The 25,407-nt window shown below is 40.7% G+C and overlaps 1 protein-coding gene across 1 annotated transcript in view; it reads left to right on the plus strand.

Annotated features, from left to right (window-relative positions):
* MTUS2 (microtubule associated scaffold protein 2) overlaps positions 1-25,407 on the plus strand; it is a 315,607-nt gene that overhangs the window by 120,132 nt on the left and 170,068 nt on the right. Inside the window, exons 4-5 of the mRNA XM_037378188.1 lie at positions 3,404-3,644; positions 14,589-14,795. Coding sequence (XP_037234085.1) covers positions 3,404-3,644; positions 14,589-14,795 — 448 coding nt within the window. The remainder of the gene's footprint in view (positions 1-3,403; positions 3,645-14,588; positions 14,796-25,407) is intronic.

Raw genomic sequence — 25,407 nt, forward strand, 5'->3', positions numbered from 1 at the left:
ATTTGGAACCTTGGCATGGTGTGGTGGTAGATCTTTCATGTCTGTCTTAAACCAAAAAAAAAAAAAGAAGGTAGAAAACCACTCAAAGTGAAGTGCTTAAAACCCCCCAGTCGTTGTCCAGGGAAGATAGCTGATATCCACATGCTTCATCGCATTGTGGGCTTCCCATCTCAGCCTGGACCTCAGCCTCTTCTAGTCAGCACCAGTGGGAATTTCTGGCCACTTTGTTTTCCCAGTTAAGTCTGTGGAAAGTAACAACAGAGCAGACTGTGTGACCCCAAGGCTGTAGCTGTGCTAGTGAACGGAAGAGCGGGAGGGCACGGCCTCCAAGGCTTGCACAAGGTTGCCTGTACTGCTGGACTGGGAGCACACTCCCCAGCTCAGTGTTCATCTCGGCTAGCGTGTGCTTACCCAGAGGCTGTTCCCAAGGACCAGCATGGTTATGACCAGCCTGGTCTGTAAGGTGAGAGTTTACCCGTATGGATATGGTCTGTGCCTTGTCAGAGAGTGACCACTGACTCATTTTATTCACTACTTATGGCTGCTGCCAAGAGCCCTGGTTCTGGTGGGAGTCTGTAAGGAGGTCTGCTGATCACCATTCTCCTGCCTGCATCCCCAAGGCTGCACCTGTCCTGTTCAGCCACCACCTTGGGTCTGTTCCCCAGCATAGACATCTTTCTGCTCTAGAAAGCATGGACCAAAGCCTGTTGAAATGAAAGACTTGTAGGGGAAAAAGGGTTAGGGGGAGTTGTTTTATACATAGTCAAACCAGCGATTTTCCCGCCCTAATCTCATTGTCTGAACTGCTTGAACCAATGTCACCAACTCTTTTCCCAAATAGTTGCCTGAAGCAGACACTTGACAAGAGAATTCTTGCTTGAGGTGTTAATGTTTGACAATGGTACAAACACCTGAAGGAAAGTGTTGGACATCTTTACCTGCTGGCCATGCTGCCAGCTCTGCTCAGGATTACCCAGCCTGGAAATTTCTGTATCCTCCAAGTATTTGTTGCAGACTTTCCATCTCTTCCTAACAAATCATTAAATGGGATGGGTGGGGAATGAGCAGACAGCTACACAGTAAAACTCTAAGCTGAGCTTCTTTTTAGTTGACAGGCTGCAACAGATCTTTTCTTTAAAAGTCCCTTGTACAAAAATCTACAGAATGCTAACAGGTTTCACATTAATCCATATATTTCTAAAATGGCCTTATAATCAGTAGTTGCATACAATTCTCTTGAGACCAGTTGAATTTTACACTTCATGAATTCACCATTAAATACAAAAGAAAAATTAATGTGTCTTCATAGTAAGTTTATGTCCCCCAAAACTGGGCTCTTCAAAAAAAAGCATCTGTTTCTTCAAAGATATTTGTGTAAATTACAGTTGGAATCAATGATCCTAAGGGTCTTTTTCAGCCTAAATGATTCTATTCTAAATCCTTCTTGCTTCTCTCAGCTTGAGAAGAGGTTTTATGCTTATGATTGATTGATTATTTCAGTGTGCATGTTTATGGCCCTTCTGTGTTACTCCTAGCGTACTGTCAATAATGAAAAAATATTAGGTGACTGAAGGTTTGGCTAAGATGACCCAGTTTATAAAAAATGCATGGCTTCTTTATTTAAATGCTTTCTCTATTCCTTATACTGAAGTACTTGGCATTGGTATGTTCACCTGAAGTTAAATATGAGATGATCAGAAGGGTATAGTGGAATTCTGATTGAAAAAAAATCATCAGGGAGAGAAAAGATAAGTGAGTCTTATCCAGGAGAACGATCTCGTATCCAGAAGCTGAAAATAAGAAGCTGAGCATCTCCTGCAGTTCAAGCCTAGAGAATCATCTATACAGTAAAAAACTGCATCCTAACTTGTAGAAATAGGTCATAGGACTATAATAAAAAAGGAAGTGGGAAGATCTAATGGCAGGAAATAGGACTGCAAACAAAGGAAAAAATACAGAGCAAAAATGTAAAGATCCCTGTTTGTTGCATCTGCCCTCCTAGTTCCTGTGCAGAGGCCTCAAAGACGTTATATTTAATAGTTAAGGCCAATCTTGTCTCTTTTAGCATATTAAAGATTTGCGACATTAGGATTAAAGCTCTCGAAGCAGCTAGGATCAAAGCTTTTATAGCCAATGTTGAAGTGCATATTCTAAATGCTTATAATTGCTAAATAGAAATTGATTTGGCATATTATATGCATCATAACTTACAGTAGAGTTAATTAATTGGCAGTTACATTTCTTCCTAGGTAGCCTATGGCACTTTTTGATTAATTTTTAAACAAATTTAGTTCAGATTTCCTATTTCTTAAGCCGTCTTTTTCTTTTTTTTTTCCCCTCTTGTGTCCTAAATGGTATGCACTGAAAAAATATTCATGGGTCCTTTCTACATTATGATGATTTTGCATTCTATAAGAAATTTATAAAGTAGTTGGACTCCACCTAGAACAGTTCTTTGCAAATAGAGAAATGAAAACTACTGACATTGCTTTGCGCCCTTGTCCTGAGTCATGAAGCAGCACACCAAGATGGGAGTCAGAGCCCACCTTGAATGTAGAAAGATGCAAGCGCTGAATCAGGGAACCGGGTCACTCCCTGACTGCAAGTTTCCTCTTAACAGCCAGTTTGCTGGAAATACTTCCAGCTTGAGACATACTGTGCTGCCCTCACAGTATGCGCCCATTAAGATACTGAGAGATTTGTTACTGATTTTAGCAAAACAGCCTCTATTTGTGATAAAGAGTAAATGTTTCACATCTGCAGATTTTCTTCTTTTCTCCAATTCAGATGGGCAGCTGGGTTTTATAGCTCTGATTTGGAATATTCAACAGCCCCCTGAAAATGTAATGAACAGAAATGTGCAGGGGCACAAATTACAGTGAACATTTTGCAGTAAGAACATGTGGGGGGCTTTTTTTTTCTCACACAAATGATTTGACAATGTGATTTCTCTGATAAAATGAACTTTAAATACCTTCAGCTGTATTTTTAGGTGACTTCCCCCAAACTGTATTTTAGTAAGTATATTTTAAATAATGTCTAATAAAAATCCCACTTACACACTATGCTGGTGTATCTACTTCTGTAAATAATATCGCCTTTCAGGATTTAACAGTAACGTCATTTTCATTAACTGAAGATCTTCCGTTTGTCTGTTTTCTTTTGGGGAGGACAGCAATTCTTTATTTGGGTTTTGTTGTGTATTGAGACTGTAATGTTGTATTTTTGGAAAGCAATTCATATAGTAAGACCATCGTTTTTTGAAAATGATCATCAGTCTGCAGTGCTCTGAAATCCAGATTCACAAGGAGGGAAAATTAGTCTTTCTAATCAATTTAAGCTTCGTATTTTCTGGATTTATTGCTCTGTTGCATTGATTTGTGTTTGTTATGATTTTCTGTAGGTTGGGGAAAGGCCTGCAAAAGATGAATTTTGCCCTCCACCATATACTCATTACGAGGTCCCACCAAGTTTTTATCGATCTGCCATGATACTCAAGCCACAGTTAGGACTGGGTGCAGTGTCCAGGTTACCATCTGCAAAGAGCAGGATTCTAATTGCAAGTCAAAGATCCTCAGGTAGCTGTCTCCATCAGCAAGGAGAAATAACCAGTGCTCCCAGCCTCTATCATCCAGATGCTTCAGGTAAGTATGAACTTCTTTTCCTTTCCTTTAACTGTAGTCACTAATAAGATTCTGTATTTTTCAGCCAGAAATATCATAAAATGAACAACATCTTGACCCAATACTACAAAGCTCCAACAGCACTCTTTGAGGAGTGTCTTTTTACCCTGCAGCAAGGCTGTCTAAGGAATCTGGGGCTTGCACAAAGGTTGTTTAAGAGGTCGTTGCCAAAGAAGGAGAATCAATTTCAGTAATAATTCTCATTGTGCTCCTTTTTATCTTCCTCCTCCTTGTAAATGCCTAAAAAATCTTTGCTTTTGTCCTGCGGAGGATAATGGGACATTTTCTTCCCAACATGAAGACTCTGTTGTTCAATCTGAATATGACGTTCCCTACCATGTTGTGCTCTGAAAGCCTGGGCAGCATTCAGATGTGCCAGCAGAGATCGTGATTCTCTGAAGCCGTGGTATACTCCTTTTTGGATACAACATTGGTAGTACCTTTTTCTTCCCGGTTACTGCCCAGCTCAGTGTGACCCTGGGCAGAATTACAGGGGAGGGAAAAGCAAGAGAAGAGTCAGAAGGAAAAGTGTGCAATGCCACAAGGCAGAGATAATAATTACTTCTACAGGACACTATTTGGTAGCCTGGAAAAGCTTGAAGGTTTTAACAACGTACATTTAAACAGCAGCAAGTTCAGAGATAATTGAAAATCAGTCATTGCCAGAGTGAAACATAGCAGCTGTTTAGTAGTGTACAAGTCTTCAGAGTTTTTGAAAAATAGTCAGAAGGGATAAAGTTAAGGCATGACTTGGCGTGTGGTCCCTCCTCTTGCCCCAGGATGGGATTCCTTCTAATAGATGTTTATTTAACCTGTTCATGAAAAGCTATTTATAAAAACCTTCAATATGAAATCCTGCAGCCTCTGAAAGCAGGCTGCTCCAATGCATTACCTACTTGCAAGTTAAAAGTTTTCCCTAGTCTTTTGCCTAATCCCCTTTGTTGCAATTTACTTCCTTTTCTGTCTGGAGTGGATGTGGGGTGTTGTCCTCTTTGCAGGTATTTAAAAACTATTACTCTTTCTCCCCAGTGTCTGTTTCACCATACTAAGCTGCAGAAGAAATGTAAAGAAAATTAGAATGGAAATGGGCCAGACTGTCTTGACATACCCTGAGAAGACAGTATCAGTCAGTAGTACAGGTGGCCAGGATTTGGGGTTTATCAGAAAATCAAGGTTCTCTGTAATACAGTGCATCTTGCCACTATCCTTTACTATCTGACCCTGCATCTGGAGTTTATTTATGTTGATGCCATTAGCAGAAGCTGACCATGCTGTGTGTGACTTCTGAGACATTCCAAGATTGCACACTGGGTAGTAAATACCAATTCAGCCCTGTAAGTTGAGTTCAGTCAGCACTAAATGTGGGAGTACAGGTGCAGAGAGCAATTGGATCATATTTTCCATTTAAATGAAACTGCAAGAGGCTGCAAGTTCAGGTTCTAAGTAGGGTAAGACCTTCTGTAACAGGAACCAGTTTGAGAGATAGATATGAAAGGAATATCTGAACAGGGCTTACTAACAAATCCACTGTCTTTTCTGGTCCTCAGAAACAAATGTTGCCTTGATTTTTATTCATCCATCCATCATCCATATTATCCTGCATCATTGATGACTGCAGACATGGCTTTTCCTTAGCCATTTTTAATCCATATAGGAACTTGTCTTATATGTATTAATTTACTGTCTTCCTATATTATGTGGCATTCTAAAATCTAAACATTATCAGCTGATCAGGCCTATTTGTTGTCTGTAATACTGCCTTTAAAAATGCCAGTGCATGAGAAATCTACATGAGGAAATTGCACTAGCTGTTAGTGCGATTCCTATTCCACTAAAGTTTATTTCCTAAAGTTTTCCTATTTCTCAAAAGCTGGGTTTTTTTGATCTTATCACTGAATATTTTTTGGACCTTGTCTGCTTTGGAGGTCAAATTTAATTCATAGTTCTCCATTATTTCCTTCCTACAACTGTTATTTCTTTTGTTTCTCTCTGGTCTATTGATACCTCACTGTTTCAAAGATGCTATTAAAGATAACTCATGGTAGTCCAATAATCTGTCTGCCATCTCTTTCAGGATCCTCAAGTGTGTCTCATCTGGTCTTTGGGCTCTGACGGGTTTTATTGATTTTAAATTACCCAAGACTTGTTCTGGAGAGGTTGCTAATGTCTCCAGTTTTTCACTGTCCACCCCAGGACACATTATTTTCACTTCTGGCATCTCACCTTCCATTTTCCTTGTGAGATGAAGAACGTGTTTAATTTTTCTGCAACATCTTATTCTGTCACAAAATATTCCTTACTTCTCTCTGTTGATTCAATGCCTCCCCTTATTATCTTGCATCAGTTTCTGATATCCTATATTATATATATTAATTACTTTACATTCTTTTATTTTTGGCATTTTATTTCCCAATTATCCATTCAAGATTAGCTTATCACAGAAGGGTCAGGCTTGGAAGGGACCTCTGGAGATTATCTAGTCCAACCCCCTGCTAAAGCAGGTTCTCCTGGAGCAGCTTGCACAGAGTCACATCCAGGCAGGTTTTGAATGTCTCCAGAGAAGGAGACTCCACAGCCTCTCTGGGCAGCCTGCTCCAGTCTCTGTCACCCTCAAAGCAAAGTTCTTCCTCATATTCAGATGGAACTTCCCGTGTTGCAGTTTGTGCCCGTTGCCCCTTGTGCTGTCACTGGGCACCACTGAAAAGAGCCTGGCCCCATCCTCCTGACACTCGTCCTCAAGGTATTTGTAGACATTGATGAGATCCCCTCTTGGTCTTCTCCAGGCTACACAGGCCCAGCTCTCTCAGCCTTTCCTGATCAGGAATATGCTCCAGTCCCTTCATCTTTGCATCCCTCCTGCCATAGTTCCCCAACTCTCTTGAACTGGGGAGCCCAGCACTGGACACAGCACTCCGGATGTGGCCTCACCAGGGCAGACCAGAGGAGCAGGAGAACCTCCCTCCACCTGCTGGCCACGCTCCTCCTGATGCACCCCAGGGTCCCACTGGCTGCCTTGGCCACATGGGCACGCTGCTGGCTCATGGGCAACTTCTTGTCCACCAGAACTGCCAGGTCCTTCTCTGCAGAGCTGCCTTCCAGCAGGCCAACCCCTCACCTGTGCTGCTGCGTGGGGTTGTTCCTCCCCAGGTGCAGGACCTTACACTTGTCTTTGTGGAACTTCATTTTGTTCCTTTCTGCCCAACTGTCCAGGTCTTGCTGAATGGCAGCACAGCCTTATGGTACATCAACCATTCCTCCTTGTTCTGTATCATCAGCAAACTTGCTGAGGATACACTCAGTTCCTACATCCAGGTCATTGATAAGTTGTTACAAAAATTTGATATTACCACCTTTTCCTTGTCCAAAGCATTTTTCCTTTTGTACCTCAAATTACTTAATCTTTCTTACAGCAATGTATAACTTCATAGGTCAGCATGTCAGTCTTTTTGTCTCTTAATAATGCCTTTTGAGAGGAGTAAATTGCTCATGAAAAGAGGCTGAAGTGACAGCAAATAGGACAAGACTGGCATAGGAGTGGAAGAGCAGCAGAGAACTGGTTCTTGTGGCTGTGTCAATGCCATTGCACAATCACAGACCAGAGAAGGGTCCCTCGTTGCCATGGAGTGGCTGGATGGGAGCTGTCTGGCATGCCAGAGCTGGTGTGGGGCTGACTGGAGGGGCTCAGGGTAGGGCCAGGCACCATCTAGCCAATTGTTTTAAGGTACACAACACCATTTTAAACCTCTTTCCCTTAATTTGGCAGTTAGTTGTGGTATTAAACTTTAATCCGCATTATTGATTTTGATGCAATATTTGAGAAACAGGATTAAATGAAGCTTCGATAGAGTCATATTTATAAATGTAAGCAAGTGAAATGCATGCACATATGGTCAGCATACTGGAAGTCGAGCCAGCCTTGCTCATGGGTGTTGTGGGGTGTGAGGGCTTGGCTGATTTAGCAAAAGCAGCTGGGGACTACGAGGTATTTTTCTCTCAAGGATGCCAATCCTGCCTTCAAAACTGCTAATCAGCATCTCTTGCACCTCACTCCTGAGCTTTTAATCCAGTTTCTGAGCCCAGTGATTTCAGTCCTGCCCTGGGGTAATGGAAGCAGAAGGATCTGCCATCTCTTGACAAAGTGTGAGATACACGGAGCCCCACAGAGGCTTTTAAACTGAAATCGCCATAGCACAGTATCGAGGACAACAGCAGTGCCTCATAATGAGGATTTTATTCCCCTTTGCCACGCCATTCATAATGTAGCAGTCTGTTTAAGCAGCACTGATAAGCTGAGTGGTTTGGCCCGTGTATAATACTAATATTCATAAAACTGACTCTAAAGTAATTGATAATTAAATCCCCAAACTGCTGTGGTAGACTGCAAGTACATTAAGGGTTTTGTTAGTTTTAAGACACGCCAAGTAGAAAGTAAAATAATAATGAATGATTCCATAAGTGTGATCTCCAAGTGTGATGCCTGTAATGTGACTGGAGCAGTGATCCTTCTTTGTCTGTAGGACATGGCACGCGTGTTGGCATTGGCTGCAAGTTCCTTATTAAGCAGTGCTGCTCCTTAGGTGATGCTTTGCCTCAGATAATTCAGGCAAGCAACTGGACTGTACGAAAAAGCGTTCTGCACTCTAGGTAAGATAGGAAGTCATTGAATTGTGATGTATTTAAATGTGCAGTAGTGTCTCTGAAAGCTTAACGTTTGTTTATTTCATGTAAATTGACTCTGCTCTTTCTGTGAGAAACTTGTAATTCAAAACAAGCATTGAAGGATATTTCCTTGATTATAAAGACTCCTTGGAGCAAACATGTTAGGATTTGCATTAATTAGCTGATTAGTTTGAAGGGATTAATGTCTGATTTTGAAAATTATAACAGAGATCTCATCATTAAAACTTCACTTAATACTACATTTTCCAGTAGTATTTATGGTATTTTTTTCTCAAAGAGCAAGTTAATGAGATGTTGTTTCCTTATGACTTCTCTGTGTATCAAATTTGTCAGTTGTGAGGGTCTAGTGGTTCCTCTCATTTCTAAGCAAGTCAGCTCTTGTTAAAGATACAACTTATGTATGAATCAGGACAGCATTGTTTCTGTTTAATCAAACACACATAGATTTATGAATTTATTTGTGTCTTTGCATATGTGCAGTGTATTCCATCATGAATGCTACAATATGTCTACACATTTCTCATGGTAGGAAAGCTTTGCTTTCATGTTTATTCTCAGGAATACCTAATACTTGAATGAGTAAATTAGATTTGGTGACAGAAAATGGGTTTTGATGTTACGTTGCATTACTGCTACTCTGGCTGTGTGCTTCTTTTATAGGTTTGCAGTTTGAGGTACTTGGATTTGAGCTGGCAAACTTCTTAACTGTTTAAGGAAGGAGGTGACAAGGGGAGAATTTGGAGAGGAAAATATTATTCGGAGGAATATCCTCCACTAATCTGAAGGTTTTCAGTTGCCATTGTCTGCTTTCTTTGGGAGAGCAATTTGGCTGTATTTCATAAAGAAGAGTGCTTCAAAAGGAGACACACACTTCATCAAGTTTTGCTAAGGAAATTGCCACCATACTTGAGTCTTAGCCATATGCCACCTCTCTGCTCCCAACAATTAATGTATTTTCAAAGAACCAAAATGTATGAGAAGGGTTGTCTATATGACTGTTGTACCAAATTGTCAGTCATAAGAATGGTATCAGTAACAATTTGGGTGCAGCAGCAGGCAAATGCTTCATACCCTACCTGCACCCTGGCAAGAGCCAAGTATTATTGCTGGCTGCGTACCTGCAGTGCTTCTGAGGAGCTGATGAGCAGCGGGTGTGTTGTGGCTCCAGTGCAAAGAGAAGTCTTCTTGCTGCTTTGGGCTTTCCGTGGAAAATGCAGTGAGTGTAGCTAAGGCACTGACAATTCCTGTGCTGGAAGTTTCTGTGAGATGCTGCTGCTTTGCACATCAGCTACAAGGCAAAGATGGACATTTGTGGTTTGAATGAAGTGCGAGTTGACAAATTCTTGGGGTGGTGAAAAAGTGCTAACCAGCCTTGGGTTGCCTGGAAGCTGGAAAGGCACAGAGCTGCTTTTGGGGACTTCTAAATCTGAATCAGGAGGACATGAATATTTCCTACCATATGATGGTGGACTGGCCAGTCAGAAATTAATTGATGTTCAGCAGTGACAACTGTTTTGTCTTTGGAAATTAACTGTCCCAGATTTGACAGTATTTGGATGAGAGACCATCAGGGGAGCTCAGCACAACGTGCTCACTGCTGTTTAGTTGTACATCTTTAAAGCCTCTGTTTTAAAACCCCTTTCCTCGCTTCTCATTCAGAGATAAGTCATTGTGTCTATAACAGGGAAGTGGCAACAGAACGGGTTTCTTACTTCCACAGTTTGGTTTTAATCTGCAAAGATATCGCTGACTGGTTTATCTCTGAGGTGGGTAACTCTGCTTGTATTATCTCTTGACTAATTCAGTGATCTTGCAGGTAACAACCATGCCCCAGATGAAATGAGAACAATGATGTTCAGAGCATCCTATAAAAGAAAGTAAGCTTTCTGAGAGAAAATAACACCTAATGATTAAAGTTTTAATGGAAATGCTTGTCAAAAAACCCCACAACAAACCCTACAAAAAACTCCACCACAGGAAAACAGAGGCTTGCCAAGGATCCCTGGATCACTAGAGGAGTTGAAGTCCTCTTCTGAACTGCTACTTTTTTTCATAAGAACATATCTGTGTAGTTCCTTTCTTTGATTTTTCATTCATTTCAGCTAAAACCTATTTCAGATTTCACAGAGAAGTCACATGAAAGTTGCTTATACATGTGCATGGAGATGCAATTCATGTGCAGCAGGCTTGTCTAAGACATCTAGTTCAGACTTTTCTGAAGGCTCCCAGGCACATCTGGTTTGTGTCAATCAGTTGCTACCTCAAAATATTTTCATGTTTCTAGATGGGAACAGCTTGAAGCATCATAGAAAATCGCTTGTGTGCAGTACAGACAATACTTAATTCTATAATTAGCTTCAGGCAGTGAGACAGCTGGAAAGATTTTTTTTTTGCCAGTTTTTTAAGCTTATTTTGGCAGATTTTTATTAAAGTGAAAGCTTCTCATTAAAATAATTTTTGTTTTGAACTCCCAGACCTTGTTTGCAGGAGTGCTTCTATACTTCTAAGAAACAGAAATAAAGGAAGACCATCCATCGTAAAACTTGATGATATTTAGAACAGAAAATAGATACAATAGGCTGATGTCTCACTTTAACGAAAAAGACGACACAAAATGACTTGGCTTTAAGGATTTGAAGGCATCCCTAATGAAGATAATGTCTTGCCCCGGGGTCCTTGTGGTAAAGAAGAGCTGCATTAAAAAGAAGTTTAAAATAATTTAAGGATAATGATGAGTTCAAGACACAAAATACTGTTATTTTAGGGGGAATTTGAACTGAAGTCATAAACTGAAACACACATGGAAGTGTGAGAAAAAACACTGAATCCTCTGCCCAGGTCTGTAGGAATGAGTTTGAAGAAAAGGTAGAGATGGCTAGGCAATCTGTCACCAAAACCCTTCTGGTTTTAAGGAAATTCTTACTCAGTGACACCTGTTGTTCTTGATGTGCCGTGGGCTGCAGGCACCTGGTTGCACAGCAGTGCAGAGAACACACAGCTGAGGGACTTGGTGTGGGTATCCCTGTGGCTGAGTTGGGATGTGGAAGTCCCAGGTGAACCTCACCTTCCTAGGGCAAGTGCATTTCAAATGCTTTTTATATAAAAGAATTTCTAACCACTTTTCCCTCCCGCCCCAGGGGAATTTCCCCTATTCTGCAGCAGGAAATTTGTGATTGATAGGTTTTTCATAGAAACATTTAGGTTGGAAAAGACCTTTGAGATCAAGTCCAACTGTTAACCAAGGACTGCCAAGTCCATCACTAAACCATGTCCTTAAGCACTGCACCCACATGTTTTTTAAACCCTTCCAGGGATGGTGATTCCTCTGTCTCCCTGGGCAGCCTGTTCCAATGTTTGAAACCTTTTAGTGAAGAACTTTTTCCTAATATCCAACTTAAACAATTTTGCTGTAAAATTTTCTATATTTTTGCTGTAAAATGGAAAGATTTCTCCCTCCACCTCAATTTTCAGAGATTCTTAGGAAAAAGGAATCTCAGCTCTCAGCTTATGTAGTGCAGGCCTGTTTGTGCATTTTTTGGAAACCTGTAAAACCCACAAGAGACAATTCCATACGTTCTCCCTGCTGCTGCTGACCTGGGCAGGTTCCTTGCTTCTGCAGCCGCTTGCCACAGGTACTTGCCTTGCTTTAAATCTGGACTACCTGGGCTTGGTCTTGTCACTGATGCAACAAAGGGAATATTTTGCACTCTGTGAAGGAGTTGTTTGCCTTCTATCACATGCAGTTGCCCTTGTGTGGTCCTCTAGGTAGCTGGCGAAGCTGATATTTGGCCATGCCCAGCCACTAGCAAGCGTATGACTGTGCAGTCAGCTGGGTAACCAAGGTGGTGTGGCCCATCTGAAATACCACTGAAGTGTTTGTATCACTGTTGGTGGAAGCATGACGAGTGTGGAAGGAAGAGAGCACAGCATCATCCTTCCATGGTAAAAGTGCAGCCTTACACTGGCATAAGCCATTTGTGTCCCTCTGTGCAGCAGTTGTTAACACAGGAAGGTATTAGTCCTCTCAGAGAGATTCTGTCTGAAAGATGATTAGCATGTCATTCCTATCATTTGGGACTCTTAAAGCCTTTCACTGAACACTTTTTCTTGTTCCTACATGAAAATCACTTAACGTGATTCACACTAATTGCAAGCTGTGCTGGTGGCACTGAGGGAAACATCAAGATCAGGTTCTGCAGTGCCTTGTTGTAGAGTCATTTAGATGTGGTGTGGATGTCCTCAGCAGTGGGGACAGAAGAAGTCTGGTTTGATGGTGCTTTGCAGATAACAGTAAGCCAGCTGTAATAGACAACTGTCAAAGCAATGATGCTCAAGCCTAGCAGTAAACTGATGGTAAACATCGCTGCTTAACTGTTCTCTGTGCTTATGTGCCTTCACTGCTCTTCACCTGCACCTGGAGCCCACAGCTACCTCTGAGCTTATCTCCACATCATCCAAACTAAGCCAGATTCAGGATCAGAGTCCAAAATTGTCTCTGTTGGTGCCAGAAAGTTGAACAGGTATTTTAAGAGTCTTATATTGCACACTGTAGATATTTGTTATTTTCATTTGGGTTACTCTCCACAGCATGTCCTCCTCTGGGCTGGTAAAGATGCTGCAGTCACATATGCATCTTCTTGTGTCTTAGCAATGGCCTGAACTTGTGAAAAGTGGGTACAAAAATGCATTTTTAAAAGTCCATAATATAAAAATTATTTCATTTATTGAGCAAGGAGCATTTTTTGATGTCTTTTACAGGAATGTGTTTTATGTTGTAATGAAACTCTTTTTAGCTTAATGTTATACATATTTCTGTTTCAAAAGAAAAGGCTTAGCTTTGTTAAACAAAACTTAGTATTATTATTGGGATGAGGTACACAACTATCTTTTAAAATCCCCAAAACATTTTTCTGCTCAGAGGAATTTAGTCTTGTTTTCTGTAACAACTCCTCAAAGTGTAATGCTTCATTAAAATTAATAAGTCTGTGACCTACATAGTTTACAAAAGAATTAAATACTGTAATAATAAGACCATATTTTTACTATGCAGTTAATTTCTATTTTTCCTTTATATGATGAATGTTCACGTCTTCCTTTGAAGTGTGTGTCAGGCTAATGCACAAATAGAGTTCACCAAATAAGAATGGAAAAAAGGTGACTTTGTGACCTTTTCTGGAAGAATATATTGATAGTTTTAATGCTGCCTTGTCTCCTAACGCACTGGTCCTGATGACTGTTTAAACACTCTAGCATCAGCTTTTGGAGAGCTTTGTTATTTTTTTCTTTTTTAATGTATAGTTTTGCTGCTCAGGATTCCAAAGGAACAGGAATCTGTCCAGATTTTATGTACAATTGAGGTCCAGATCTACTTGGTATCCAGACCTTCCAATAAAAAGCAAACTCTAATCTTTGGTCCTTGAAGAGAATCCTGCTATGTTCATGGAACTTCGGGTTAGGGCACAAGCTAGAGACAGATGACCAGTTACTAGCTACCACAGGTGGATGTGGTAGCTGAACTGTTATTGTTGCCTAACTTCATCTGTTATAAGCCTGCTGTTGGCAGGTGTCTGAGATTGGTTGATGTCATTCACGTAGGCTGATGGTTTATAGTGAGGAGAAGTGTTATCAGTGGAAATGGCTGGTGGTGTGCTAAAAAAGTACAGCTTTACAGGTCATGTCCTTGTTCCCAAGCTTGGTGCAAGAAAAGGACATTTTCTTTTAGCAAAATTTGAAAGAAAGATTTCAAAGAATGTTTTCTTTGATGGAATACAAAGAAGTCCTGTGTCCTTGAAGAGAATTGTTGGCGTTCTACATAGTTTCCAAAACTGGAGGCTATGCATAGTGTGTTTGTCTGTGTATGAGTTTCTTTTAATTGGCACATAACAAATGTAAAATTAGAAAGTGATACAGCATAAAGGAAGATAACATTAAAAAAAATCTTAGCAAACTTGAACTATGTTACATTGCTGGCAGTTTGGCAGTTTGAGTTATGCCTCATGGGTCCTTGCTGCATTTCATGTTTTAGAAATTATTGTGACCTGTAAATATTCCACAGAACTTATTGTTAGTGGAGCAAAGAATAAGACATCACTGCAGTTTGAGCAGTTGTTAAAAAATGTGTTTGGTCTTTATACTGATTTTGCGTAGCTGGGTGGTACAGGTAATGGTCAGTATATCCCAGTCTAGTTTATTTAATAAAAAATGCTGTCTTTTTCCTTCTTGCAGTTGATCTTAAGAAAGGCTCATGTCCAAGTGCTGCAAAATCAAATCTCCCCAAGCCCTGCCAGTCTGGACTTCGTCCTCCAGGTTATTCACGGTTGCCAGCAGCTAAGCTGGCCGCATTTGGTTTTGTCAGGAGCTCAAGCGTATCCTCTGTCTCCAGCAACCAGTCAAACGACAGTGCTCAGAGTGATCAAAGCAGAACAACCAACCGTAAGTCCAAACAGTCTCCTTCTTTCTGGAGGTATATTAAATAGATGTATTCCAGGATTGTCCAGACTGGAGTTTGTGTCTAATTTAGGACTAATGTAATCCATGCAGTGCTCACTAATCTCTTCTGTGCCACTGAGCTGAAGGTTTGGTATCTTGATTTACCAGTTTAGTTTTTTAAAATATTATTAATGATAGATGAATAGGTACTGAATGTACATTGCATATAGAAGGGGCTGGTTTCCCTGCTGTAGAGAAAACCACGTGAAGAGTGAATCTGAGGCATTTTTGTGTTTGTTTTTTACTTAGAATATCCCTTCTTACAAGCTGAAGTAAGTAAATAATCACAGTAAATTGTGTTCGGTAAGTACATTGCAGCCATGCAGAGCAGTTTAGGACAAAGATTATATAAAGTGAGCAACACAGTCTTTTTCATCTGCTTTTCTTCTGCCTCTTAATATGCAGTGTAATAAACTTAGTTTGGAAAATTAATCAAATAATGCTAGTGATATGGAAAGGTTCAGAACTGGTATCATAGCTGTTGTCTCATCTACCAGACTTGGAAGGATCCTGTGGCTGAAATGTCATTTCAAATCCTATTTTCTGTAAAGACTATTAATTTTATTAAGTGCAAAATAATACCCACTGGATTGTGCAGTCCTTGGGAAGTGTGCGCATGCCCTGGGCTCAGAGCGGAAAGGGGGATTGAGGGATTTTCATGCCCGTTTTTCTTTGAAGACTGGATCAAGTCTGAACTGTGTCAATATCAAAGCAAGTGGTATCAGCCCAGGAGGGGTGCAGATGGGGACACACACCAGGTAATATGAAGGAGGAGAGGAGACAAGATGCTGCAGGCTCCTAAATCTTTCAATGTTTGTAATTATTTGAAATGAATTAGAATAAATAAAATGAAAATAGTTAAAAATCCTAAAGGATTTTTTCTTTCCCCTTTTATATGGGGTCATTAAAATGACAAAGACTAATGTGTTCAGGAACTTCTAAGTTTTCCAGTGCCACCAAACATAGGCTTGTATCTTGTTTTACTGTCAGACTGATCGCGCATTCCTGTTTATTTCCTAACAGGCTTTACCTTGAGTGGAGTCAACCTCTTTTGATTTGTACTTTTACCCTACATTTATGCCTTTGGAAAGCTTTTTCTTTTATCTGGTATTGTAAACTTTTTGTCTTTGGTTAAATAAAATCTTTGTTAGGGACAGAATTACCTGATTTCCGATTAGACCTAAGCTACATCTCTGCAAGAAATGTTGTTGTCTGGCAATTTCAGGTGTGACTCTGAAAAAAATAGTATCTGTAGGTACAGCACTGTCCTTGAACACAGTGGATGCACACAGGTTCACACAATTGAGCACTGTGTAAGAGGAAAATACCCCAAACTGTGGAATCTGAGTTAATTCATTTCCATTTAAAAAAACTGTAGAAGTATTAGTAATCTCAGACCCAGAATATTACTCCTGATTATTCATTAATCTTAAAATATGTTAATTTCATTTATATATTCTGGTGTATTTTTATATTATATTTGTACATTAAGCCCATAAAAACTGAAACAATATTCCAGTTACTGGAAGGATGTGGAAGTATTTGGCACATACATTTTGTTCCAGCTCAGTTGGTTGAAGATGGTAACCCTTTTTAATGTTGGGGTTAGGATGTTGTGACCAACTTGTGCGTGTTGCAAGAATGTTTCCAACAGATACGAAAATTACCCAGGGGAAGTGTTCTGTTGTACAAACGTGTAGAGACGAGCTCAGCCTGTCACCTGATGAAAAATAGGACGTATAACTTCGGCTCTTGCTGACAAGTTAGATAGGTCGTCTAAGCAGTTGTTTAGTTTCCCTTCACCTCCATGGGGGACCAAGAGAAGGAACACTTTCTGAGGGTCATCTCTGTGATGTGGTTGCTGTGACATGCACAGATGTCCAGCTCAGTAGTCCTTTATTTGTCTGTAATTCCAAATGGATAAGGGTTCCTCCTGGACTGACGTGAAAGGAGAAGGTGTGTTGCTACGTGGGTGAGGTTGTACCCTGTGTTTAGGGTGTCAGCCCTCAGGTAAGTCATCACATGAGAAGACACCTACCATCACCTACCTGCTTTCTTTGGATTAAGGGCAACACAACTCCCATTCATCACTCCTGATAGGGCAGATAGGTAGGAAGAAAAAATTGTTCCCTTACTGTTGAATTATTAACTTCCATAGAAATGCTATCAGCGTGAAACGGTATAATCTTTTTCTATTTATAGTCTATGTACCAGCGAGAGTTAAATTAGTTGCCCGACACCCAGGGAGCACAGATTAGTTGCTTTCCACTCTACCACAGCTTATTTAACACAGATCAGCAGTGTACTTCAACATGCACAGAAAGTAACCCCAAGAGTGGATGTAGGGGAGTAGTATTGGCTCAGGAATCTTAGCATGACATATTATTTCTTCCCTTCAGTGTCTGCTGGAAGAATGGTTTTATTTAAATTACATAAATAGCTGATTCTGTAGTTCCTACCTGAGATCATGTCTTTGACTAAAGCAGACTTCCTAGAGGGCAGGGTAAAGTTTTACTGTTAATTTCCTAGCTCAGTAGGGTAGAAAATGCAAAATGATCTAGCATTAGAAATCTTCAAACATATATGATAACACAATTTCCTATTTAAGCCGCATCTCTATGTGTCAAGGAGACAGAAGTAATTGAGAACATCTTACAAGTGTGCATATGTTATAAATAGAGGGTCTGCTACTGTTGTAAATGAAGGGGCTCACTGCAAGATCTTATATCTGCTGGAAAGAAAATCATGATGTATTACAAGTTGCTAAAAACCAGATGACTATGGCTGGGTGAGAGGAAAACACAAGTTTGTTTTAGGGGAAACGGTGATTCTTGAAGGGGTCCCAGTGAGATCCTGTTCTTGCTTTTCTCTCCCCCACCATATGTCTTGGGGTGCTAGCTCTTCCCAAACCCTTGATGGTTAAATTTCTTTTCAGAAATCCCAACTAGTGTCTCATTTTGACATACTAATACCGCTTAAATACTGTCTAGAGAGTAAAACTTGTTTAGAATAAGGAGACGTGATGTTTATGTTGTGAGGAAGTTTGTTAATGGAGTTGCGATTCAGCAGCTTTGTTCTTCACCAGATTTCTCCCCTTTCTGTGACCTCTCTGAAAGCAGGAAGCCTGGATGTGCACGGAGCCTGTGCTGTGCTCTCAGCTGACTTTCTGGCAATACCTCGCATATTCTGATAGACTCAGTTAAACAGATTTGCAGCAGTGGGACCGTGCTCTTTTCCCATGGTAGGGACAGGGCAGGCTGTGCAGCACTTGACTACTTGTCCTCTGGTCTTCCCTGGAGTCCCATCCCCAGAGTGTGGGTATAAGCCAGGCTGCTGTTTGCTGATAACGCGCCAACTGCGACAGCCGTGCCGCCAGCTGCTGATCAGGATCAGTTGTAATGGGGCTCTGCTCCTATGGGGTCCTGCCCAATTGTGTGCTGAGGCTGGAGGGACAGCTCTGGCATCCAAACTGCTCAGCATCTTGCCAGCGTCTGTGGTAGGGAACTGACCTGCAAGCCAGGGTCACTTGTCTGTTTTGGCCATTTAAATGCCACTTTTTGGTGCTTACATGTAAATTCTGGCTTGCACACGGGAGCCAGGGTCCGTGAAGCTCATTCACGGTGACAGTGGCATGTGAGGCAGCTTCTCACCTTTGCTGAAGGAGGTGGGATGCAATGACAGAAGCTGAAGATCGCTCCATTTCAAAGCTGGGTCCTAGGTTGGATCAGGGAAGCTCACCAGGGCTCGCTACTTGGCTGTCCTGCCGTGTTCAAAATGGAATGGTTAAAATGGGTCAGGGTGAGCTCTTTGTTTGGTATGGAGAACAAGGGCAGATATGTTTGAATAAAACAACTCGGAGAAGTGGAGGCAGTGAGAGCTCGCTGTACCAATGGAGGGAGTCCATCCTTTCTTGCTACTAACATTCCTCTCTGCTTGGTGCGGAGCATGCAGCTCTCCCTGCCACTTTCACACCTCCCATCCCATGGCTTCCCACATCAGAGCATCTCTATACCATAGTGCGGCAAGGCCCACGCGAGGTCTGCTGGGGCACAGCCACATGGCCTGACACCTGTGGGACAGCTGGGAGACCCCAGGCTGAGGCTTAGCTCCAGGTCCTGTTATCAGCCCTCCCCAGATTTGTTCTGTGCCACAGATGTTTTTTTCCAGTAATATTTTTGTTCAAGATTACCTGAAAAGGTCAAGTTTACCCTCAGCTCTGGCCTACTACCTTTGAGGTTTAAAAATGTGTAATATTCTAAACCATTATTCTTTATTTAGACAGAGGTTTTATTGTATGTCAAAAAATTGTTGAGTTGTTGACACTCTAAATTGGCTAGAATTGAAAAATTCAGATACTTCAATCTAAGAAGAATGTGAGTGTTCTCTGCTGAATACGAGAAAAAGTGAGTAACTAGCACTGTTAAGTTCTGAATGTTAAGCAATGTTAAGGCTGAAACCAGTATGATTTGGAATGGAGTGAAACAATCGTGTAAACATAAAGAAAAAACTCCTAAATAGCTAACATATAACAAAATACCTAACTGTGCATTATTTTCCCTTGGAATTTTAAATACACTGTATCAAAGCTTCTCCTGTATCTGTGCCAGTAAAATTTGCCTAAGAGATTAACATCATACACCAAAGGCCCAAAGTGGTGGGATGTGGTTCCCAATATTATCTTGTGAATCAGCAGCGCAGTAACATGTTGCTCAGGCTGTAGTTTCTGTTTTACTAGTTTAAGGGGCTTAGAGTTCTCTCACTTGCTTGTACCTGCATTTCTAGTGATCGTCTGAATAGCCTGCTCACATAATTAGTTTTATTCATCAGAATAGATTCTAACGTGCTGTAAGTACCACGTGGAAAACAGTTCATTAAGCACCATGAAATGGTTTGATGTGTGGAAGACTGGGAGAAGGACGGAATGTTTGGAAGGAGTTGAGGTATGTAACTGCTGTGAGTTTAGGAAATGGAAGGATGTAGGTATAGTATCAGGAAATGCTTCATAGTCATATGGTCTACTAGTCTGTTAAATACTCTTCCAACTCAAATGGTGAAATCCCTGTTGCTTAAGATTCTTAAAATAGAATAATAGCATGGTGTTAGAGGCAGTGCTTCTCTGGTGAGGTGCTAAACTAAAAGACATAATGCTATTCCATGTCTACCCACAGCTCTGAGTGCTGAAGCAATTTCTTTTCAGGCTGAGCAAGAAAATGATGATGAATATTTCAAAACTAGTTTTGTATCCCATGGTAGCTTTTGTTTTGTTTAAAGTTATAAAAATACGGAAGTGCATATTTAATGTAAACTTCCACAATCCCGTCTTCAATGTATATATTTCACACTGATTTTTGACCTGGCATTGCCTGGCCTTGCTAAATGTTGAATTTCCATTCTAATAAGCAAAGATGTTGAAGTGTCAGATTCAGATGGGTGGAGAAAAGGGGAAATTAAAGTGAGCACAGAAGCCTTGAATAGATGGCTAATTGCCTCCAAAAGAGGTAGAACATTTGAAACTGTCACGTGGTGAACAGATATATCGGTCGTTCCTAAATACCCAAGTATGTAGATACAAAGATTTTCCTATATGTAAATACATTGCATCATATTTCTGTGACTGATTTTCTGTTCATTTTTCTACATAAAAGTTCAGGTTTTTTCCCTTCTGATCTTGTTCTGATATTAATATTTTAATGGAAGAATCACTTTATGCCATCACTTCACTCTGAATAGGACTAAAATAGAACAGTTTCAAGTTAGGATTTTCAGCTTTGCTGGGCGATCCATCTGGAAAAGTGCAGTATGTCAGCCAGGAAGAGCAAGGACTGAAAAGACATTTTAGCAGCCTTCCAGACTCTCAGCATTTACTTTTCATACTCTAGTTGTTACAGCTGGGGAAAAAAATAATTCAAACAATGACTTGGAGGTGTGAGGCACAGCAGTTTCTCTCTGCAGAGATTGAAACAACATTGTTGAAGTGTAAGTTGTCCATAATTTCAGTGGGTTTTAGATACGGTGCTTGTGATAGTATTTTAAATGTGATAGTATTTTAATAGCTTAGATAATGTTTTTACTGCCTACTGTGTTACCTCTTCCCCTGCCCATTAGAGCATACAAGAGAGGGAAGCAGCAACAAACTGGGAGGGTCGGTACTGCTCCCTGCAATGAGTAAGTAGAGGTGGGAAGATCAAGCTGTTTTGGAAATGCAGAACTACTTTTATATGAAGATACCAGCCTGAAACATTGGGAGGGCTTACAAATTTCTGAACTCAAGTTTGTCAAAACTGAAAAAATCCATGAAACTTTTCTGCAAAGCCTGCTTTTTATGAGCAAAGAACAGCTGAAAGAATTTTGCCAAGCTCTTGTGCCAGCTGAATTTCAACACAGTACTTAATCATCATGTTTGTTATTGTTGTAAAATGTCATATAAAATCTGTGGGTTTAGGTGTAAGAGGGCTGGTCTGAGAGATTCTGTGTCTGTGTGCTAAAATTGTCCTGACTCAGACCTGGCAGATCCCATTCCAGTTTTTGGCACTTATTTCTGTCTGGCTTTTAGAAAGTGACTTAAATTATCCACCTCACTTTCCCATCCATAAAATGGGGTGGGAGAGCACAAATGTTTGCACGGGTATTGGGTAATGGGGCGACAAGGAAGAAATGGATAGTGACAAATCCTCTTTCCTGGCCCGTTTCCACACAGGATTATTTGACTGATTGTGAGTGCCTAATTTAGTGACTGTAACTCTTAGAGTTTAATCTGCAGAGGGTAAAAAGGAGTTCAAACCACTCATACACCAAGCTGCCAGACACCAGTTTCACCGGAGAAGAAGGTAGTGCATCACTTCATGATTAGGTTATTCCCCTTACAGGCACCAAACTATATCTCTCCTGTGACTCTGTGGGGAGATGTTGATTCAATAATCAGTCTTGTGAATATAGCTACTGTGGCAGCCTGCTTTAGTACCCCTATACTGGGCTGTTCCATCCACTCCTTTATTTTAAAGATGTCCTGTGGCTGTTTTTGTTCTGTCCTGGTCAATAGGAGATCATGACTACTTTTTCTATTACAGTATAATGGGCTTCATTTGTTTCTTAGCGGGTTACAAAGAAATTAGAGAAGCTATTTTTGAAATAACTATTTTTGTCAGTGTTTAAATCACATTTTTTATAGCTTCTACTCTTCAAGGAGTCTGAAGGAAATCCCCTTTGACAGGGATGTGAGGGGAAAATGAGGCTGGTCCCCTCTGCAGCCAGGGTTAGAAGAGAGTTGCTGGTGGAGCGTGACTTTTAAAGTCTGGGGAAAAGCCATGGTCAGTCCAGAGCCTGTAATGGGGGCAAGCACAACACACATCTTTCTGGGGATGCACAGCACTCTGAACAGTAGCACTTAAAATGTCCTTTGAAAATATGAAAGCAAGCATCAGCTGGAACATATCTGTCACAGCCAAATTAAAACCCCTCTGAAGACCAGAAAACTCACTATAAATTGTCTCCTTTTCATACGCTAATCTTCCTATTCTATCTGATGAGGGGGAAAATACTCGTTTAGAAGTGAACCCTGTGGGCATTCATTGGAATGGATTAATCTCTTAATTTAGCCCAAAGAAAAATTAAGAAATAAAGCTTTGAAGAAATGAGAGCTTTTCCGTTCCCTGCTGCACCCCCCCCCCCCCCCCCCCCCCCCCCCCCCCTCCATTCTGGACTAATTTGCTTTCTAATGGAATCACAGTTAAAATCTTCAGTCTCCCACTAATGAAGTAAAACCTTGCAGGACTTTTGAGAAACTTTCCTCTTTAGCATGTCCATCTCATGCATTTAATTACAGTTTATAGATCAATATTTAGACAGGGTTAATTCTGGATGTCTAACTATGGGGCTCATCACTGGGGTATTTCATTGACTTCATCCACAGTTTTTGTACTTCCTAGAATTCCATCTTGTGAAAATCTGCATACATTAAATTCATTAAGATTAATCTCCAAAAAGCCCTGCATACTGCTTCTGGTTCAGTTGTGCATTTTGTATTGTCTGTGAGGCCAGAGCCAGTGATCACAATGAGGGACTCTGGTTTTAAAATCCATGAGTCAAACAGGTACCCAATTGAACCAATTACTGATAATGACAAAAATCATTACAAACTCTATGATACTAGGCTTTTTTCAAAAGATAGCTTTTTTTCAAAAAATAAATATTAATTTAAATATACAAGAAGTTTGATATGGTAGTTACGAGCCAATTTTGAGTCAAAGTGAGACAAAGAAGTACCTATGTCACAATTTTGAATTATGCAAATTTTGAAAGGATTTTTTGAATTATATTTTCCCTTGTGTAATTTCTGCTTAGGATCAGTGAGTCTGTTATCCTGTGCCCTAAACAAGAGGCAAAACCCCCTTGAGGTTCAGTGTTTCTTTGATCTCTTTCAAGAAGGACCAAATTAAAAAAGTGAGACTGAGATGATCTCATTGCAATCATATTATTAATAGCTGTTGTCATAGCTGAAATATTACGAATTTATTACACACACAAATCAATCCACTGTGTGCCTTACTAGCAATAAACAGGACCAAAGTCAGAAGTACTGTAAACACTACCGGTAAATCGCATTTAGACCAAAAGGTTTCAGAAAACAGAGCTGGCCTCTTTACAGTATATGAAAAATCAATTAACAAAATGTTACGCCCTTGAAAAATGAAGTGTGGATAATGAACACAAATGGATATTTGAAAAAAGCCTGTAAACTTGTCCCTTTTGGGGAGGGATAGTGACTGATGAGTCTAGGAGAACCATGGTGGATTAGGGCAGGTATGTATTAACAGTGGAGCAAATGAAGGAAAACTTCAAAGAAGTTTCTAATCTTTGATCCCATTATGAATCCTGCAGAAGACTTGTGAATTCTAATTTAGCAGTGAGAGAAGTGTTACAGCCAAAAGAGTGTGGCACTATTTACAGAGGAACTTTTCCCATGTAGAGGTTGGGCTGGAATCTCACCCGTGACTTTTTTTTTCCATCACACTAATCTAGCCCAAACAGGTTAAAATTGAGGTCATTTATGTAAGTCTTCCAGGTGCTTTTGAGAATATCTGCAATAAACAGAAGAAACAGCATCTTTTGTGGCTTTCAGTATTGCCACAAGTCTCGTAGCTGTTATCCAAGAACTTGAAAATTGCAGCTTAAACACCCTTTCCTCCCAGCTTGCCGCTTGACAGTCTCTGGAGGCCCGGGCAAGATTACACAAGGCTGTAAACAGCTCAGAATGTTGTGGTTCTTTGTCTTGTGACAGGTGCAAGACCAAAGGCTTTCGATCTGGGATTTCCAAAGTTATTTTAAATGCTAGAAGAAAGCTGACTGAGGTCTGAAATCAGTAAAACCAGCAGTGGCAGAAAAATGGCAGACTGAGACCCTCCAACCGAGAACGTTAAGCTGAATAGAATTGAAACAATTGCACAGTATTTGCCTCCCGGGTGGGAGTTATCACAAACTGTAAGCTATTGGCACACTAGACATCACTGATGCCACCATCAAAGGCTAGAAAATGTTCCAATCCCTTGGACATGAGCCTGAGAAATGGTAGCATGCCTCCCGTGTGGCAACTTTAAGGGTCCATCTGTGGGGCTGGTGTGGATGGAAGAGAAAGCTGCTGCTGTTCGGGTTTAACTGTGATTTGTAAACAAGCCCTGTCTTGTGGCAAGGAGTCAATTAAGCTGGGATACACGGTGTAAATCTTTAAGTTATGATGTTTCCAAATTCATGGATTGCTGATGTGGTTTCACACAGTACAGGTTACCATTGCTATGTCCGTAGAAGGCTACACCATCAGAAATACTTATGCAGAAACAGGAGCATTTATGATGAGAGAATAAAGTGCTCTGATTCGCAGGTGGGAACTGGACCTTGCCAGAATAGCTGGCAGCATTCCCATACAAACCTCTACATCTGATTGTGCATTGGTAAGGTCCATCTCAGAATGGGGCACGCTTCTTTCTGTGTGCAGATTGACCAAGCAGTCATGAGGTTATTATGTTATTTTGGTGCACACTGTCTGAATTGGGCCATTAGCTGTTGGATGGTGTGTGTTTCTATGTAGACAAGTAGGCTAACCTGCATGCAATGGAGATGATGATGGCAAGCTGGTGGACTGATGCCACCAGCAACATTAACTCTGCACAGTGGACCTTGGCGACACAAAACAAGCCTAGATCAGTTAGTTCTTGTGTATCATGAACCTTTTGCCAGCTAAACATGATGACAGTCTTTTCTTTTTGTTTTCTGTTTTAAAGCAGCCTTCTCAAAGAGGACAAATTCCATGATATTCCTTAAACAAACTACCACAAAGAAAGAAAATAGCTTCTAAGTGGCAAAGAAGAACTGGGAGACCACCCTTCTACCTAACCACTAAAAGTAGAGAAGGAATACACTAAATGAAGGAATGAGTTGCTTCCTACTACTGCTTTGCATCTCAAAAATAGTGTACCTTACAGGTGCCATCATAGCTTAATATTTACATTTAGTCAGTGGTTAGCTCCCTTTCTGTCACACATTACAGTTATACTGTCCTCCT

The sequence above is a fragment of the Falco rusticolus genome, chromosome 2 (genome assembly GCF_015220075.1).
Source record: "Falco rusticolus isolate bFalRus1 chromosome 2, bFalRus1.pri, whole genome shotgun sequence".
NCBI lineage: Eukaryota > Metazoa > Chordata > Aves > Falconiformes > Falconidae > Falco > Falco rusticolus.